This window comes from Pecten maximus, chromosome 10, assembly GCF_902652985.1.
Source record: "Pecten maximus chromosome 10, xPecMax1.1, whole genome shotgun sequence".
Classification (NCBI taxonomy): domain Eukaryota; kingdom Metazoa; phylum Mollusca; class Bivalvia; order Pectinida; family Pectinidae; genus Pecten; species Pecten maximus.
In genome coordinates, this window is record NC_047024.1 from 22,362,165 (window position 1) to 22,382,888 (window position 20,724).

General features: G+C 35.9%; 1 protein-coding gene across 1 annotated transcript; it reads right to left on the bottom strand.

Annotated features, from left to right (window-relative positions):
* Positions 1-343: 343 nt before the first annotated feature.
* Positions 344-20,522, bottom strand: LOC117336233 (deubiquitinating protein VCIP135-like). The gene is made up of 18 exons (XM_033896701.1): positions 20,432-20,522; positions 17,511-18,442; positions 16,870-16,998; positions 15,890-16,020; positions 15,235-15,346; positions 14,914-15,013; positions 14,245-14,354; positions 12,305-12,392; positions 11,153-11,296; positions 10,385-10,518; positions 8,650-8,825; positions 6,901-7,044; positions 6,517-6,642; positions 5,491-5,725; positions 4,855-4,974; positions 3,708-3,898; positions 2,795-3,316; positions 344-2,246 (listed from the first exon to the last, which is right to left on the bottom strand). Exons 2-18 carry the CDS (start codon positions 18,373-18,375, stop codon positions 1,665-1,667), a joined length of 3,909 nt encoding a protein of 1,302 aa, XP_033752592.1. The 5' UTR covers positions 18,376-18,442; positions 20,432-20,522; the 3' UTR covers positions 344-1,664.
* Positions 20,523-20,724: the final 202 nt, after the last annotated feature.

The following is a 20,724-nucleotide window of genomic DNA, read 5'->3' on the forward strand; positions in this document are numbered from 1 at the left end:
GAGAGACAGACCATAAGTTTTTCAAACTTGTGTCTGATCCCTTTTGTATATTTGCAAAAAAAAAATATGTTCAAATAAATTTAAAAAAATTGAATACTCTGGTTATTAGTATAACCAGTATAAATGAACACCACCATCGTAATTATGATATTCTTTACTAGAGTTATTGGTACCAGATAAACAACAAGGGACATCATGTCTATAGTGGATAACATAGTAGATTTAGCCTCAGGGGCTTGACAGTAATCAACCCCTATATCACTTATTATGTCAAAAAGCATATTGAGTATTGCTATAGCAATACAGGCCCCCTTCCCCCCGCCCCCTACCCCGCCCCTTCCCTCTAAAATATAGTTAAAGTGTCCCGGACCCAAAAACCCTGGAACTTGAACATATTTATCACATCCTCCCAGGAATGAATAACAATCCTTGGCGTTACATACAAATGGGCAAGACGGACAGAGAGGAAAACTTTAGTCTCAGGTTTCATGATAAGTGATCTAGAGTTCCGACCCTGGGGTTAATTTTTCATTATTATTAGTGATCTAGGGGTAGGCCCAGGGCTGAACTTTTCATTCTGGATCATAGGAATGTGTCAAGCCCCTGTGGTTTTACTTTTCTTTATCTGGAAAGAGAAAATGAATCTTTGAAGTGTGTTTTTCCAGGTAAATGAAATAGATCATCATTTTCAAAAAGCAAAGTCACATTTCTGAATTTGACTTTTAGGCTTGCTTGATAAGCAAGATCTTTCTTGTGAAGCAACACCACCGGTACATATTTTGTATAAAGATACAGAGTTAAGTATTACATTATACATCTATATATAGGCCTATATATAACAAATCTATTCTCTTGAGCAATTTACTTGTTCTGGACTTTTTACATGCAAGGTTCTTTACATTAGCCTCCGACTTAAATTCTGCCCGTCACTCATTGGTCATCTATTGGAATCATCTCACCCATAAATTGACCGCTTGCTGTGGTAGGTTTTCACCAATAAAATGGTGGACAGATGTGATAGTGTCCTATTCAAACTTGACCCCCTGACCTCTGGCTTATAGTAGCTTGACTCTAGATTGAACCTAGAACCTTTGACTTCACTAATCCAACATTCCAGTAACATATCGTAAAAAGAGCAGCCAGTTCAGTAGGAAACGGATACAATTTAACCTTTGTATCAAATGTCCTTCGTCAGATTTTGTATAAATCTATAAACCGTCATAAATGTTGTAATATGGTACAGATGTGTCTTGATCAAATTAACTGAAAGTATTTCATACATCTGCAATTAAAAACAAATGTAAGCTGAGTTTAAATAATATTTAGGTCTATTTGTTTAATTAATTGTGTCTGTTTAAAGCACTTATTTTATAGGATATCATATTAAATATCTAAAATTTTCAATCTCAAATTATTTGATAATATACTGCACATTTCAACACATTAAAGCATTTTCACAATTTCATAATGTTGAAAGTTAAACAAAATACATTCTGAATTTTTTTTTAGTTTATGTACTGTCTAGCTAACAGCATTTCAAACAGCTTTTTCCTCGTTAGGTTGACATGCTTTCAACATCTGGACTTGTCTGTTGATCCTATGTCATACTTTGTAGATAAGGGTACTACTTACATTTGCCTTATGTAAGTATTTTTAAGACATATTTATATTTTCTTCACATTATCATCAGATTTTGACTCCTCAAGTTTCCCTTCAACATTTTCTAGTTTTGTTGAACGGCTGTCCATACTTTCCTCCTGTAACGTTTCACCAACTGGTCTTTGATTGGTTTCGACACTGGCCCCACTCGTTAATGTGAAGTCCCTGGTTCTATCGTACACTATCTCCAAGGATTCCGATGGAAGTTCTGACATGACAACAGAACCGGGAATTTCCACTGTAGGAGATATTTGAGTCCTACAAGTATCTGAACCTCCAGATGCACTTATATCACCACATTCATCCTCAGGATTTCTACTTTCACTTTCAGTGTTTATTTTGTCATCGTCCAAACTTCCACTAGTTAAATTGTCTGTCTGAAGTTTAACTTCTCCTTGGTTCCTATCAATTTCTAAGGCATCGGATTGCATTGAGTCAGATGGGGGCTGTTCTAATGTAGACGGACTGGTTCTTACGGCGTTTCCAGTCTGTACAGTCAACTGAACGGCTTCAGGTCTCGTTTCAGTGGTCACATCTGCAGACGTAGTAGAAAAATGTCTCTTTTCTTCCTCATCAAGGCGTTCCATCTATAAAGCAAAACGAAAAATAATGAGGGCTATTTCGATGAAAGACTTTACACATGAAGAAATTCTAAGCATGGTGGGTGGGTGAGAAAATGTATCTTACATGGCACATTTTTAACTACATTACTTCTTTTGGTGAATCCTGTTTGACAAACCTGTACTCCCCTTGGGTAGATATTTTACTGAAAAAGCTGAGGACAAATTCAAGGGAGCAAAACTTATTTTTATATAACATTATCTTCGGCTTTTCCTAATGTCAATACTTCAAATTAGAATGTATCATGCTGGTACATTACATTGTGTATGTTGAAACATGTACATTTAACCATATTTGGAAACAAACAGACTGACCAATCAGAATTCATGATGTACATGAAACCTTTTTTAACATTTTCAAATTTCAAACTTTGCCTGACTGATGACATCAAACATCACATACACTATACATGTTAAATTAATGTATCTCCCATATTTGTTAAAATCTAGCATACTCTACAATTTATATCAAACAAAGATGAAATTAACTTTGGGAAAAATCAGAAAGTCTATACCTCTTGATCAATTTCTTGCATGGACTTTTCCATACTCTCTGTAATTTCCTTGAAGAATTTCGCACTTTGACTGGTGTTATCAGTATCATTCGGGTCCAGCACACTGTAACCAGGCCCCAATCTTTGGTACTTCCTGCTGTCTTCGCCAGAGTTATTTCCCTTTATGGAACTCTCCGTTACCATATCTTCTGGTATGGCAGCTTCGTGCTTAACGGGACTACACATTGTCTGCATATTTCTAACAGTATTGTGATGGTTGCCATGGTGATGGTGGGTGGCCATGTTGGTGATGTTGCTAGGCATTCTTTCGATGTTCATGGCCTGTAAGGAATGTCCCTCACCAGAGAATGCAGCTTGTTTTTTAGTGTCATGCTTCACAGCACCACTGCTTCCGAATCTTATCTTTTCCTCTTGCTCCTTCAATTCTGCCATTTTTCTGTCAATGCCTGGTTCTACCGGGAAGTGGCCATAAGGCTCCATGCAGAGCTCAAGTCTACCTTCTTTAGCATTGTAACGGAACACCTGTAAAAAAGACATTCTTTAGCATTGTAACGGAACACCTGTAAAAAACACATTCTTTGGCATTGTATCGGAACACCTGAAAAAAAGACAAACAACTCTATGAAACCTATATTTGTCAAAGACTAAGAGTTTATGAGAAAAATTAATACTTTTAATTTTAAACAATAACATTTTTTTGAAGAGTTTGCTAAAATTGAACAAAAATTTACTGGTATTTCAATCAAGATTTAAATCACTTTAGGAAATTTAAAAAGTCACTAACTATTTACTTTGTTAAATTAGACATAAATTATTAAAATCATAATTAGGATGAAAGAAAAACACTGAAATCAGATGCATGTGTAAATATGTGTAAATATTTTTCAATGAAATTAAGATGAAAACTTGTTACCTTTCCCTGAAGTGACGGAAGCTGGCAGTGTTTACCATCTACAAGTCCGAGGTCACGCTCCACCTGTTTGTAAAAAAGACCCCCAACGGAGAACAGATGTGGCATACTCTGAACTTGGGTCCAAAGGTCCTTCCCAGCAATGGTAGCCATGATGGCAAGTGATGCAATGCTGGCATCTAAAGTGTCATTTGCTGTGAAGTAAAGAACAGTACGGGTTAGTGACCATACCCAGTGATACTGTGTGGTCAGGGCCAGGACTTTCTGGGTTTGTTGAAATTCAGAATTGATTTATTAAAAGTAGGTCAAAGGTCACGTTCAAGGTCAGCAGGTTGACAAATTTAGTATCAATGGAAAGGTCTTCTCAAAATGTTAAAATTAAAACTTTATTTATTTTACAACAACTGTGAACAAGTGATATCAGTTTATATTAATCACGTTTGATGGCCCGGATGGAAGTGCTTGAAGGGTTTTATAATTGCTGGGGGAAACCGAAGTGCTCGGAGAAAACCCATGTGGTCAGACAGGTGACCCTATACATGTTCACGTTCGATCGGGGAATCAAACTTGGGCCACCTAGATGAAAGGCAAGTGTGTTACCACTGTGCCACCCTACCAACCTAAAAGGTATTCTCACAATGGTCAAGGTTATAGTTTTTAAAAGTAGGTCAAATGACAAAGTCAAGGTCAGCAGGTCCACAAATGTACACTTGTTTAATTAACTTGTTTGAGTTGGGGGTTAAATAAATTCTTAAAAGATCGTAATATCACAACTTTATCGGACGCTTATCCCTTTGGAACGCCTGGTCCTTTTCTCCTCGTACTTTTTCATGGGTCTCCATACATGTACTTTGTTCACATTTTACCTTTTTCATGGGTCTCCATACATATATTTTGTTCACATTTTACCTTTTTCATGGGTCTCCATACATATTAGATATTTTGTTCACATTTTACCTTTGTTTTCATCAATTTTGGGTTAGAAGTATAATTTTGTTTGGATGTGGGTATTCTCTGTTTGATTCTCTCATTGACGGTATATATCTACCCCAACAATCTTCTGTAACATTGGTCAGTGATATGTAAAAGCAATTTTTACTTTTAATAGCAAAACATGTGTTAATAAAGCCAATATCACTTTAATACTTACCATCCTGTGCATCCTTCAGACTCTGTAACAGTGAATCAGCCGAGGCTGGGTGGGTGTCCTCGTCAAAGTGACTCCAGCTCAGCCGCGGTGCACTTGGTGCAGGAGAGGCCGACACTGCACCTGATATAAACAAACCAGTTTCAGCCTCTCAACTCCAGGAATGGACCAGAAAACTTGAACTATGATAAAGGGCCATAATTCTGAATATACAATAACTAAGAACAATTTTATTGTAGAAAGCCAGCATTGGAATAGTACACATTGTAGGTAAATGTGCAAGACAGGGGCCTGTAAGCAATTCCCAGTACTTTTACATCAGGCCAAACAAGTTAAAGGGCCATAACTCTAAACATAAAGTATCTGAAAATTGTAGATGCTACATTGTGATGTCACAAATGCTACTTGCTTGCATTATTTTGTGATTGCATTTAAATAATCTAAAAGCAGAATTATTATTGATTGAACAACAGATTTTTACAAATGTCTAACTAAAATGTGTTGATGGACACAGAGACGATTCATTGTCAGTACAGGTGAAGTAGTTATAATGTTTGAAGAGTAACTTGAATCAGTAAAAGAAATTATCATTAACACATTAATACAGTAACCTAAATCGGTAAGGCTTTGGACACTTACTAAATGACTTTGACCTTCCTTCATTTGATAAAGGGTCCGGCAGCACTTCCACAGCGATCTTGTCACCGTGTTGAAGGTTCAGGAGTTGATCTGAATCCGAGTCAGCGGGAGGCTTGAGTTCCTTCGGTGGAAATCCGACCCTGATTTTTTGCCGACTTGGAGGGACATCAACAGCTGATTGAATCATCTGTTGTAGGCCATCAAAGGTCAGATCCTTATCCAGGGTCAGCATAACCTTAAATTGGAAACAAAAACATGTTGAGCATTTTTCCTGGAGAATATTAAAAGTGTAAAACATGTTTAATGTGAAACGTTAACCAGAACTTTGGAATGATATTGTTCAATGATAAATAATTGCTGTTTATAAGATACGTTCATTTTTTTTCTCATTTTTTCAGATACATGTATTTGCTGTAATCAAATTTGTTTCATACAATTTTGTCTATACTACTTAATAAGCTTGTTTTTACGGGAAACCCTATCACAGTTTAATATACCATTGGACCATTTCACTGTTTTCTGCCTTTGAAAAGCAATTTTTCTTCAGAAAATCTACTTTATATAACATTATCCTCTGAATAAGTGAATGAACAATTTCAAATAGAAGAATAATTTACATAAACAATATCCACAACAACCAATCAGCAGCTCTGAACAGAATAGAAGAACCTGCTAGCTGGTGAAGTATGGTGATTTTTTTTTAATTAATCAAATTCTTAACTTTTTGTTCATTTATCTTGTAAAACTTGGTACAGGGTAGATCCAGGATTTTTTTGTCAGGCTGGAAACTAAACAGCGGAATTTTGTAATGCATATCAAAAATAACATACATAAGATATACTATATTTGGAGTTCAAAAGGGGGCAGGGGTTAACTGAAAATTCTACCAAACCAAACCTCCTGGATCCAAACCAATGTGGTATATTAAAGAATAAATGTTCGTAAAACAGAGAGGACATCTGTATTTAATATATCCTCCTTACGAAAGTAAAAAAAAATATGCAATGGAAGAGAGCAATGCTATACCTGTCTTCCGTCTGAGGTTGCCAGGCGAACTTTTTTCTGACTGGTTTTTGTTGCTGGTGTAGTTTCCATAGGAACATGAGAAGGGCTGACGTTTTCCGTTTTCTTGGCAATGATATCAGATTTTGACTAAAACAACGAACAAACAATTGTAAATTTTACTTGAATAAACACTGGATTTTAAAATGTCATTCAGGGACAAGTCTGCCAGATCCATTATAGATAACTGTGCATAGTCTGTATAATTGTTTTTACATTATCATGATTATCACATTTCCAACATTCAGTTAAATTGTCTATCTTAAAAGAAATCAACCATTCCTTCATATTTTTTCAAGCAGACTTCAATAACACTAGTGAAACATTTAAGATATATATTTAACTGACCTTTTTAGGACTAGACTTGGCTGCCATGACAGCAGCCTCCTTCGTCCTCCTCTGTTGTTGTTTGGGAGCTTGGCTCTCCACCTGCTTACGGACATGTTTCTCTGTCTCACTCTTTGTCAGCTCCTCTTTGTGAAGGGTTTGTTGCTGTATACAAATACAATATTCTGTTACACGTATTTTTCTCAATTAAGTTGATTCTTCTGATTTCTTGATACATTATATTGACAACTGTCTTCGCAAATAGTTTTATTTAAACAATGATCATTTTTACTAAGTAACAATTTAAGTGTGTAATACATACATGGTGTAAATATTGTACGTGTGCCGAAGCTGTTTTTTTCATGAGGATGTGAAAAGGAAAGTATCATTTTTGACACCTTTACTTCATAACCAGTAAGCATGATTTTAGATGATCTTTTACTTTAACTGGTCAGGATGAATTTGGATGACCTTTACTTTTCAAATGGCAGTGTAATGTTAGATGACCTCTACTTTTTAACTGGCAGTATAATTTTATATGACCTTTACCTTATAACTAGTCAGCATAATTTTGAATGACCTTTACCTTATAACCGGTCAATGTTATTTTGATTGACCTTTACCTTATAACCGGTCAGTGTAATTTTGAATGACTTTTACCTTATAACCGGTCAGTGTAATTTTGAATGACCTTTACCTTATAACTGGTCAGTGTAATTTTGATTGACCTTTAGCTTATAACCGGTCAGTGTAATTTTGAATGACCTTAAGCTTATAACCGGTCAGTGTAATTTTGAATGACCTTTACCTTATAACCGGTCAGTGTAATTTTGAATGACCTTTACCTTATAACCGGTCAGTGTAATTTTGAATGACTTTTACCGTATAACCGGTCAATGTTATTTTGATTGACCTTTAGCTTATAACCGGTCAGTGCAATTTTGAATGACCTTTAGCTTATAACCAGTCAGTGTAATTTTGATTGACCTTTACCTTATAACCGGTCAGTGTAATTTTGAATGACCTTTACCTTATAACCGGTCAGTGTAATTTTGAATGACCTTTACCTTATAACCGGTCAGTGAAATTTTGAATGACCTTTACCTTATAACTGGTCAGTGTAATTTTGAATGACCTTAAGCTTATAACCGGTCAGTGTAATTTTGAATGACCTTTACCTTATAACCGGTCAGTGTAATTTTGAATGACCTTTACCTTATAACCGGTCAGTGTAATTTTGAATGACTTTTACCATATAACCGGTCAATGTTATTTTGATTGACCTTTAGCTTATAACCGGTCAGTGCAATTTTGAATGACCTTTAGCTTATAACCAGTCAGTGTAATTTTGAATGACCTTTACCTTATAACCGGTCAGTGTAATTTTGAATGACCTTTACCTTATAACTGGTCAGTATAATTTTGATTGACCTTTACCTTATAACCGGTCAGTGTAATTTTGAATGACCTTTACCTTATAACCGCTCAGTGTAATTTTGAAAGACCTTTACCTTATAACCGGTCAGTGTAATTTTGAATGACCTTTACCTTATAACCGGTCAGTGTAATTTTGAATGACCTTTACCTTATAACCGGTCAGTGTAATTTTGAATGACCTTTACCTTATAACCGGTCAGTGAAATTTTGAATGACCTTTACCTTATAACTGGTCAGTGTAATTTTGAATGACCTTTACCTTATAACTAGTCAGCATAATTTTGAATGACCTTTACCTTATAACCGGTCAGTGTAATTTTGAATGACCTTTACCTTATAACCGGTCAGTATAATTTTAGAGGCTGTGTCGGATGACCATAGAGGGTCGTCTGCCATATCAACATCTTGTGACCCCTCGGCTTCCTCCTTTTGTCCCACATCCCGATTGGCAGTATTACGTAAGATTGTGTCAACAACCTGCTGGACAAGGCGCTCACTACCAAATTCACCTGTAAATATACAAATGTATATTACACTACTAGATTTTCTGTAAATACACAATTGCCAATCACTACCAAATTCACCTGAAAATAGACAAATGTGCCTCTAACTACCTTTACCTGTAAACAGACAGTCTTGTAGTAAATTTTACCTGTTTATAGACAATGTCCTTGACTTTTGATTTTTTGATTTTTTATGAATAGACATAGATGTACAGGATTAATAAGTCTTTTACCATATTGGATGATGAAGTGACAGGATCTCAACTTGTTAGAGAAGTTTCTTGAGTTTGTATGCTAGTATGGCATACATGTCAACCTCTGAAACCTCCAATGAGGGAGATCTCCCTCATTCCACATCCAAAATGAGGGAGAAAGTGCGTGAACAAAATCGTGACATTTTTGTTACTTTAGGTGATGTTCCTCATGGGCTTGCGCAGGTGTACATTTCCTCGGGCTACATTTTGTTATTTAAATTTGACAACAATGGTTAATTTTAAAGAATAATAATAAAAAAAAAAAAATTAGAAAAAAATGAATAATTCTTTTAAAAAATGTTTTCAGAAATTTCATAGAGAGGAAATGTATTTAGTGAATTATATTATTAATGATGTAGTCACTTGAAATTTGCAACCATTATACAAAAGCAACTACTTATCCCCTGATTTTTTTTTTTGATTTTTTTCTGAAATATTTCTAAATGTATTTATCAAATTATCTTCCTTCCTTTCTCAAATAATAATTACACAGTAATTTATTAATTTTTGTTTTACTAGTACACAAATGTAGTTCTATTATGACATAAAACAAACTTCTTAAAAAGTGTTTTTATTTTTGTTCTGACCCAAATTGAAATCCGGATATTTGTGGCAGTTTACGACTTTATATTAGTATTGACCAAATTAAAGATGGCGGCAGTACAAACGCTGGTACTGACAGCTACGATTAAGAAATGCATTATTGGCTTTCATGTGAGTAAATCTTGTTGACAGATATTATCAGTGTTTGTTCTTAAAGTGATGTATCCTAGTTGTAATCACAAAATTAACTGACCATGTCAAATGAAGCCACATAGGCACAGTTGTAATATATACACCGGTCGGCAGGCATACACTGTGAGCGATGACCGACTCCCGTCTCTCACCACAGGTGCTCTCACCAAGCCCCAGGCCAGGGCAGCTACACAGGTGGTGGGGGTGTTTTGTTTACATAATCAGTTCAGGGTCGAAGTGTCTGAGATTTCCGGGGTTTTATGAGGGAAGACTGCTCAAATCCGGGAGAAATTTAACCCCGATAGGGGAAATGTACCAAATCGGGATTTAGGGGAAATTTTAATGATTTTCCGGGCACTTCCTGCGTAATCCGGGATGGTTGACACCTATGGTATGGACCAACAAAAGAATCTTTCCAGAAAGGTTGAGATCCCCCATATCACTGCCAAGGAAGGGGAAGTTATCTTACCTTGCTGGCTCACCTGTATACGGAATATTTTTGGTATATCAATACATGGTTGATACAACATTAATACATCATTGATCGTTAATATTTCTCGTTGTTAAATTTATTACCTGGGAAATGTTTCTGCACTAACTTCTGTGCTACTTGAAACACATTACTGTTCATAGATGGGTCGGCCTCGTACTGGAACCAGGACACCTTCTCCTCAACCACCTTACCATTCCACTGGAGGGTCACCGGAAATCTGATAGAAGAAAACCTCTTAAGATTATTGTAATGTTGACAAAAACATTTTTGTTTTACCATTCTATTCCTGAATGCTTAATAACTGAAATCATTTCAATGCTTTTTTCAAAATAACAGATCCCAGAAGAACCTTGATGCCAACCACCTGGGGTCATATGCTTAAATCAAAGACAATCATTCCTATAATGAAAATTTTTACTTGAAAAGAATGAAGTTCACCCCTAAGACAGTGACTTGTAGCTTGAAACAATGCAAAACTCAAAAATATTGCTTCTTAATTATTTTATAAGCTTGCCACACAGAAGATACATAATGTACTTGACCTTAATGTGATTGACCTTTTGCCAATGACCTGCTTGGTATGAAAAAATGACTTCAGAAGCATATTATGAAACAGTGAAGTAGTCGCTGACTCATACAAGATGACCCTGTCTAAAATGACCTTGGCTGTTCATGGGGCAATAAACCCAGCACACAAACTAACATTGTAGCAAAACCACTAAATAGCATTTGTTAGACTTTTACTAAAAACTACAATAGACAGCATTGGGCTTAATACCAGACATGGGCTTATTGCTGGATAAATACGGTACTGTTCATCACACTAACTACACACAGCTTTTCATACATACATCTCTGGAATGTTGTCGTATTCTTTACCATCCCAGTAATGCTTGAAACCGCAGGCACACCTGCCGGAGGTAGACCGGGCCAAGGTACGGTCACCATTATAATACTGTACACTTCCATCTGGTTTGACTAGACGTACACCGTCACTGGAGGCAAAAACGGTTACGTGTGAAATATATCATCATACTTCACGTACATTTCATTGATAATGGTTACGTGTGAAATATATCATCATATTTTGTGTACATTTCCTTGAAAACGGTTACGTGTGAAATATATCATCATACTTCATGTACATTTCATTGATACCTTAAGATGGAGTTACCTGATATTTGGACCAAAATCTAAACATAATTATGAGTAAAACTTATTTATTGATATTTTTTTGAAGTATGAAGTTGAAGATATATGTTTGTCTATGGGAGGTCAATAAATGTTATTTTCTTAGACTTGACAATTTCAACATGAACAAGGCATCGCAAACGATACAAATCCCCTCGCGTGCTAACACATGAACTTTGAGTAGTAACAGTGACATTGGCCATGACCTTGGCGCCCTAAAACACGAACTCGTTCGAGGTATTCCCATGCTGGACCCATATATGAAGTTTGGTCAGGATCCGTTCAGAAATGAAGTCGCAAGAGTGCTGACAAAGATTTTCTATAAATAGTAACGCTGACCTTGACATTGACCTTGGCACCCTGAAACACGAATTCGTTCGAGGTATTCCCATGCTGGACCCATATATCAAGTTTGGTCAGGATCCGTTCAAAAATGAAGTCGCAAGAGCGCTGACAAAGATTTTCTATAAATAGTAACGCTGACCTTGACATTGACCTTGGCACCCTGAAACACTAACTCGTTCGAGGTATTCCCATGCTGGACCCATATATCAAGTTTGTTCAGAATCCGTTTAAAAATGAAGTCGCAAGAGCGCTGACAAAAAGTGAACATACGTACGTACGAACGGAACGCTATATCCCCTCCCCGACTTTCGTCGCGAGGGGATAATAAATCTTCCATAGAATTTTTGTTTATAACTTGGCAAGAATGTAATCATTACTGAGAGGTTTCTTAAAATAGTAATATCAAATCTGCATCATTCAACCAATGTGGATGTAGGAAATAAGAATGTTACCTTATATAGACTTACCCTTGGCAGAAGGAGCAGTTCTTTAGGCTTGAGGCTTCTTTATCTGGGACTAAAACATCTTTTTCTTTGTTGTACATACACGTCACTCCTGTATGGGAAACATCAAGATGTCAAATAATTCTACAACCTAATTCTACACAGCCAATCAAAATACAACTACCGTTATTCTAGACAACCACTCAAAATATAAACAACATTATTCTTATCAAAATACAACTGTATGTACCATTATTCTAAAGCCAATCAAAATACAACTACCATTATTCTAGAAACCGCAACCAAATACAAAAAACATTATTCTATACCCAATCAAATTACAACTACCATTATTCTAAAGCCAATCTAAATACAACTATCATCATTCTTTACAGCCAATACAATTCACACAGAAGTCAACCCCAAAACCAACAAATTCTGTACACCTAATCAAAATAAAATCTTCCTCTGACAAAAATATAACCTACAATGTTTATTTTGATGTTCAATATTTATCAAAGTCTAAAGGTGGCAATTCAATAAAAAGAATTTTTGGCAGTTAAATCAAAACACAAAGCATTATGAATGAGCATCGAATTACCTTTTAAAGTTGTTTTCAATGTGTGATTAACTTTGTGCTAATATCTCTTTACTAGAACTGAACATAATCAAAGGGCCAAAGGCCCTGAGAAACGTCAGGGTCTGAGATCATATAATAAGAAATTTAAAATTGGATTTTATAGTCAGTTACCTTTGTATCAGATGAAATGTCTTAATCTGGTTATTCCTATTCTATATATATTCAAGAAAACGTGTATAACATACATGTATTTATCTGCTGACAACTTTCCAATAGCTGAGTATAGTTCTTTCCCTATTTCTTTAATGCTTGTGGAAGATTATTGATATACTCCTGAATCAGTAAAGCTGCTTGTAAACTTTGAAAAAAATCAACTGAACGACAAATTGATCTATTAACAGAATATGTTGTACAACCAAAGATAAAATCCAAGATGTACACAGCCTAAGTTTTTTAATTTTATTTATACTATAAGATGTTAATTAGGCCTAGCAAACATCTACTTTATGACCCCTAGTAACATATTTGAACTCCGATAGAAAATTGCGGTCGCGTTGTCCGACGAGACATATCTAGTTTTGACATCGACGCCAGTACATTAGCCACGGATCATAATCATTAGATTCTTTTCAAATAAACAAATAATAACCTTATTTAATAAAATCCTCACGAAAAATGGCAATGTAGTTTGTTACAACTTGCCTTCAATTCCTGGTGGTATTTCTTGCGTATTCTAGCGACATACAAATGAATATGAAACTGCGAACGGTCGTTGGTTTCGTTACATTCTACATAACCGCCATTTTGCCGATTAGTGATGAGTCACGTGACAGCTGAAGTTATCTCGTGGAATGCTCAGGTGCATTTGACTACGTAAATAGGGTTGGTTTTAGGCTTATATGAAATGTTCCTGCATATGAACTCAGGATGAAAATATGAGTCTAAGACATGTGGATAGTTTCTCTGTGAATGCATGTAAATTTCCACGACGATCAATCTGATAGTTTTACTTTCATTTTCAAGGCAGGATCGAGACAGAACTACGTACTCCTAAGCCAACAAAATTGCATATACTGACGAGGAAAATGTTTATATTTATACTCTAAATTAGTCTAGAACAATAAATATTCATATTTCATTTTAAATCATTGCAGTAAACACGGTTTACATCAGTTACATCGTGTCAATAATTGCTATCAAAATTGGAACTATATTAGGCTGCGGATGTATATCATTTGTATGACAGGAACAGGAAGTTGTTAGCCAGAAACATAAGTGTCACTAACAACATTTTCCTACCACGACTATAACGGCAGGTGCCAAAGGCATCATGACGTTAAAAAGGTGTATATATGCAACATAAGTTTAATTTCAGATTGATCACCTTGTAAGGGAAAGACATATTTCTTGTCTGTCAAGAGAGTCTTGTGTGTCTTTATTGCAAGGCTGTAAAGGCTGCCTCCTCTCTTGAACCACTCAGAGGGCAGATGATACCTACAAAACAAAATATCATCAAATTCACTGCAGCCACTTTAGGAGGTAGGAGGTAGCAGTAGAGACAAAATTTCACAAGAACCACTTGTGGGGGTAGTCGGTACCAATCGAACAAATTTCATCAGAACCACTTGTGGGAGTAGTAGGTACCAGTCGGACAAAATTTCATCAGAACCACTTGTGGGGGTCAGTGGTACCAGTAGACAAAATTTCACTATAACCACTCGTAGGAGTAGGTGGTACCAAACAGACAATCTTTCACCAGAGCCACTTGTGGGGGTAGGTGGTGCCAGTAGACAAAATTTCACCAGAACTATGGTTGGGTAGGTGGTACCAGTAGTAGTAATCACATGTGTATATATACAAGATCAGGGCCTGATCATGTGTGTGTACATGCCTGATTATGGTCATGTGTGTATAAACCTGATCAGGGCCTGGTCATATGTGTATATGTACCTGACCAGGGCCTAGTTATTTTTGTTTATGTACCTGATCAAGGCCTGGTTGCATGTGTATGTACATACTTGATCAGGGCCTGGTTGCATGTGTATGTACATACTTGATCAGGGCCTCACAAGTAAGGCACCGGTAGAGAACCTTCTCCTCAATGGCTGTTTTTGTTGTTTCTATCACATCTTCAAGTTTCACCCCAACAATTCCTACAATACAACACATTACAGTGTACTTAGTGTACTTCTTAAAAGTTAAAACATCAATTTCCTAACTACAGGTATATCTTATGTCCTAAGAATTCTCCTGTTTCAATAACATTGGGAAGTTTAATAAGTCGAAAGAAAAGTTTAAGCTAGAGAGATCAAAATTGTCATAGAAGCCACAGCCATTCTTAGAATATTTCAAGCAGAAGCCATATATGTCGTACCTGATGACTTGTACAGGAATTGATGTACATCAGCCACAAGCTGAGGAGGGACCCCGTTCTTTTGAATAAACACTTCATCCATGGCCGACACCAGTTGACGGATATACTTATCCTGTATGGAACAAAATTAATGTGCAAGTTTCATCACATATATCAAGTCCAATTCTGATCAATTTAGCAATACAGCATTCACGACTTTCAATTAATACACGTAACAGTATACATCCAGAAAAATTTTGATAGAAAAATGAAACAAAAGTGATCATCTACAATTATCTCCCCTACTTTGTGGAATGTAACACAGTTACATTACAAATCTTATCAAAACTAAACAGGAATATTTCTTTGTGATTTTTTATTTTTAATAACAGAATATGTCCTGAAATATTTTGGTATAATTTGCAAAAAGAAACTAGACTAATCCTTATCTCCCTTGTAGACCAAAATAGCTACCGATATACTACAAATTCTATCAGAGCAAAACAGGATTATATCTTGTGAATATCTTTTTTTAAGTCGACATGCATGAAATTTGAGAACTATATCACTGGAAATTAATTTCTTAAATGGCATACATATAGTTTTTTTCATCAATATTTTATTGGAGCATTCCATGAGCTAATATGATTTTTTAGGTATCATATGGCCAACTTACTGATAAACATTTGTCTCCTCCTATTTTGCAAAGTCCTGATTGGTCAAACTCGATATACTTATCAATCAAATCTGAAGGAACTCCCCACGCTCTCTGGATCATAGATCGAGGCAAATTAGGCAGTTTTCTTCCTGAAATTGTAATGTTCAGCTCATATAAAACCAGACATACAGTTCATCTTAAATCATATCAATCTATAATTTGATTTCATACATAACTCAAGAATATGAGAAAAAGTTAAGCTTTTCATTGATGATTAGTCATAAGACTATAACCACAAACAATTTCTTTGGTGTACAGGGGCTACTAACTTAACAGCATTGAACAAATAACTATGAAACTAGATTCTGAATCAATGGAGGAGGATGTGACTCTAAAGATTAGAGTAGTGACTGTCTCTAAAGTTATCAGAGAATCTGATGCAAGAACCAAAACAAAGTGTAGTAGCTGGTGGATAGTGCCAGGACAAACTTGACTCCTATGCGCTGCTGAGAAGACTCTTGACTCTGAGTTGGAGTGACTCATGAGAAGAGCGACTCAACTCACAGACACAGCTGAGAAGACTCCTGACTCTGAGTTGCGGTTACTCATGACAAGAGTGAATTGACTCATGATAAATCGTATAAAACTCAAATGTGATTCTATCATATAATACTTGCCACAGTACCTACTAGTTAAAAACTAGTAATAATTAGCAATATTTTTGAATGCATTATACAAGAACAAATCATATTTATTTAGAAATAGAATTCAAGACATTTGTTTTCTCAAACAGAGAGAGGAAAATGGAAAATCTTATGAAAGACTGAAATTTGTTTTGCGTTGAAACTTTATAAAGGAATTTTTCTGAGAGTCTGATCAATGAGAAATCAGCCGAATGGCTTTATATTTTCATCTCTGTCTCAGATGAATTTAATTACTACTTGAGAAAATTTATTTGAATGCTGACATGATCTGAAGATATGGGGATGACCTCTGACCTTTGATTCCTACAAGAGGAATGTAATGATTCCGTCCGGAACTACTCCAGGCAATACACAGAGGTTTGTTTAATGTACCATCTCGACTCCTGCAAGCTTCAGGCTCGACTAGGGCTGGCAGGAAAACACCTGGAAAGATCCACAAATAAACAAATCAGATTTGTATATAAAAGTCCTAACTAGTAGAAGTTGTATTGTTCAATTGGAGTAAGAATAGCACAGCAAAATGTGTTCAATAACTCAATCTTATTTTGTATTTTCACTCACAGGTCTGAGGTGAGACTTCATCAGAACCATGTCTTTCAGATGACACCTTACCTTTGAGTCGAAACATGCAAACTGCTCCAATAAATTCATCTAGGATGATTATAATTCAGATAATATGAGCTGCAAAAAATGATGATGCCCTTACAGGTTAAAGTTGTAGATTTAATTGGTATAACATGCCTATCCCAGTATCCCATACAAAATGTATCTGTAAAGTGCAAGAGTTTCCCTTGATTTGGTGTGTGACAGTCCAAATATTTGTCTGTTTCTTAGTAAGATATTTTTTATATACAGTATATATATTAAAGATAAGAATTATTAGGATCCATGCAACATTTACGCGGTCTTTTCCATAAAAATACACAACAACCAACCTGAGTAGTCTCCAGAGCTTTGCATACCCAGGTAGGAATCCAAAAGGACCACAGGTCTGTGTAGAACATTAGCTAGACCAAACACATGAATGTTTCTTAGACCTAATGGTTCTCCGTCAGTGGGAATAAAGTTTGGGTCACATTCCCTTATGATCGAATCCCACTCATCGACGTCTATGAATTCTTTAAAATGTTCCTTGTAACGCGAAAGATTTGTCTCGAAGTGATCGCTTAAATTCAGTCGTAGAGCATGCCAGAATAATTCCCTGCCTACCAGTGCTCGAGAAACAGCATGCACAAGGCAGTGTCCATCACCATCGGCATGTATTGGGACAAGACGTTCTTCATCATCATTGTAGAGTTTGATTTCTTTCAGAATATCACCCAAGTATCTGACACTTCCGGATCTATCCCTCCCATATCCGATCACCTCCAAGTTTTCCTCCTCGATGAGGAAAGCACGATCGCCAAGAATCTTTCCACAATTGAAGATGTCTTGCTGGGAAAGTTCTCTCAAAAGTTTAGCCTTACCAGATCTCTTGTCCATTCCATATTGTGTGAGGATAGGAGAAATGGACTTACAAACATAATTTGATAAGCCTAAAACTCGGACATCGTCAGTTCCTTTCTTCGGTTTCACATTTCCTAGTAGGATGTTTTTCAGGATGTTGTGCAATGCTACACTTGGATTGGTTACTTCGGCGATGTTTTGTAGTGATGTCCGCTCATGGCGTTTTCCACAACCTGTACATTCTACGCTCTTGTCGTATGCAGGAAAAAACAGCTTAGCCCGACACTGCTCATCTGGACATGATCCACAGAGTACCTTATATTCCTCGCTCCTCTGCCTAGACAGGCCCTGCATATTGTTGTCTATTTCAATCTAGGTGTCCATAAACATCTACTGATGTCAGTATGATTCTCTTCAAAGTCTGTAAAACAAGTGAAACATATTTTTATTTGTTGATATCTTCACAAGTAAACTTGTTAATGGGACCTTTTTAAAGATTATTTAACATTCTGTCTGAAGTTTTCAGACTCCTATATATAATGGGCTTTCAGCGGACTCTTAACATTTAGCAATTTCTGAAGTCGAATTATCTGGGGGTCAAACATATGTTAACTTGATATGTCCTTCAAGTGTAAGAGTCAAAATCTTATTCTTTGGAGTCAACAAGAGTTGTCAGAATTTCAAAGACAACATACCTCACCCAGTGGGTTGAAATTCAAAATAAGTTTTTTTAAAGTAGGTCAAAGGTCATGGTAAAGATTAGAAGGTCTGCAATGTAGTAGCAATTGAAATGTCTTGTTGGAAGGAACCTAAATGCCAAATATGAAACCCTATCTCATATATGGTTAACACTGTGGCCAAGGCTAAAGTTTTCAAACAGGTCAGAGGTCATGGCCAGGGTCAGCAGGTCATCAAATGTAGTACCAATAGAAAGAACTTGTGACAAGGAACACACATGTCAAATATAAAAGCCCTATCTCAAAGGGTAAACATTCGGTGGCCAAGCTTAAGTTTTACTCTTTTTTTTTAAAGTAGGTCAGAGGTCAAGGCCAAGGTCTTCAGGTCCACAAATAAATATCAATGGAAAGGACTTGAGAGAAGGAACACATATATATGTCAAATGCTGTATGAAAGCCCTATCTCATACGGTTAACATTCTGTGGTCAAGGTTAAAGTTTTTAAAAAGGCTGTCATGATCAGAGATCACATCTAAGGTTAGGTCTGCAAATATAATACCAATGGAAAGATCTTGTCACAAGGAATGCACATGTGAAATACCTAATCTGTATCTTCAATAGGATTGAAACAACATTGTTTTATAAAAACTTAAGTCTATCTGTCTACGGATAGCTCGGTCGCCAGGGTATAGTAATAGCTCCCCTGGGCTTCATCCCAGCAAGCTTAAAGGGGATACATACCCATGTAGTTCAAGTGAAACCCCTGCCCCCTTTTTGACTTCTATTGAAAAAGTTCCTATGGTTTTATGTCCAGTTAAAATGACTAAATCAGTATGTTTTCCTCTGGAGATTATTTGAAATGCCTTTACAGCTAAAAGGGTCATAATGGAAATGCATGTCCCTGGAAACACCAACAGAAGAAAATAACATACAAAGAGTACATGAAAAGAAGAAAAGTGCATACATACCAAATTGACACTATTGTAAATTACAACTGTTGGGAAAATGGATAAATGCACACCGATTTTTTTTTTTTTTTTTTTTATTGTGTGGTTACATTGTACATATAATTAAAGATGGAAATATAAAGCTTTGAATGGAAACTTTTTGAATGAAGGCTATAGGGACTTGTTTACACAGTTCAAACGTGTGCAAATCAATATGTGACATCACTTTATAATCTTATCTGGAGTCAGGACCTAAACTACATGCTGACTTTGCAGCATATATAAATAAAGTTATTTCATCATGTATATTTATAAACATTGAATACAGATCTAGACTACAATTCAATATAATCATCGCATAAAAACAATGTAACTTGTGAGTTAGAGATAATAGAAATAGGAGCAACACGGTAGTTAATGAAGGGCATGAAGATGATCAAGTGTCAATTAACTGCATGTATAACTCCATTAAATGCCCATTAAATGTTTATAATTTTCCTCCGCCTCAAACATGCATTAAATGATATACCGATATGTTTTGTCCTACGTTGTAGTCTACACTTCCCACCAAAATATTACAGCGCAGTAAATGTAAACAATACTAAGATGGCTTGCGACACAGGGTCCCATCCGATACTTCGTGTTTTAGTTTTCATACGTCAAAAACCGAGAGGTAATGTAAACAAAGTTTTGGTTTATCTAGTTTGCTATTTCAGATTCATCCAATTTCCGTCGTTAAGATTATGTGGAATAACTTAAAAGAAACCAATCATTTGGTATACAAACCTTCATGTGACACTCGATTGGTATGCTATCTTATCTCAGATAAAGTCAAAGAATCCAAAACGAAGTTTTGTTTCGATTTCATTTGTAACCGGAAGTACAGAAATTCACATCGGCGCGAATCAAGTTTTCTTATCATATTGGACATTAATAATATGGATAGCAAAAAAAACGTCCATAAAATCTTAAAATATATAATGACATCAAAAATTGAATGATAATTTTAAATGCTATAGTAATTTCATATATTTATGTATATGAGAAAATATAATGATTTTAATTTACCACATCTGACC

Coding starts and splice junctions, on each gene's coding strand:
- LOC117336233 (XM_033896701.1), bottom strand. CDS start 18,375: ATGCAGGGCCTGTCTAGGCAGAGGAGCGAGGAATATAAGGTACTCTGT. Junction 12,393..14,244: donor ATATGTCTTTCCCTTACAAG/GTGATCAATCTG, acceptor TTTCCCATACAG/GAGTGACGTGTATGTACAAC. Junction 8,826..10,384: donor AGTGCAGAAACATTTCCCAG/GTAATAAATTTA, acceptor GTATATTTACAG/GTGAATTTGGTAGTGAGCGC.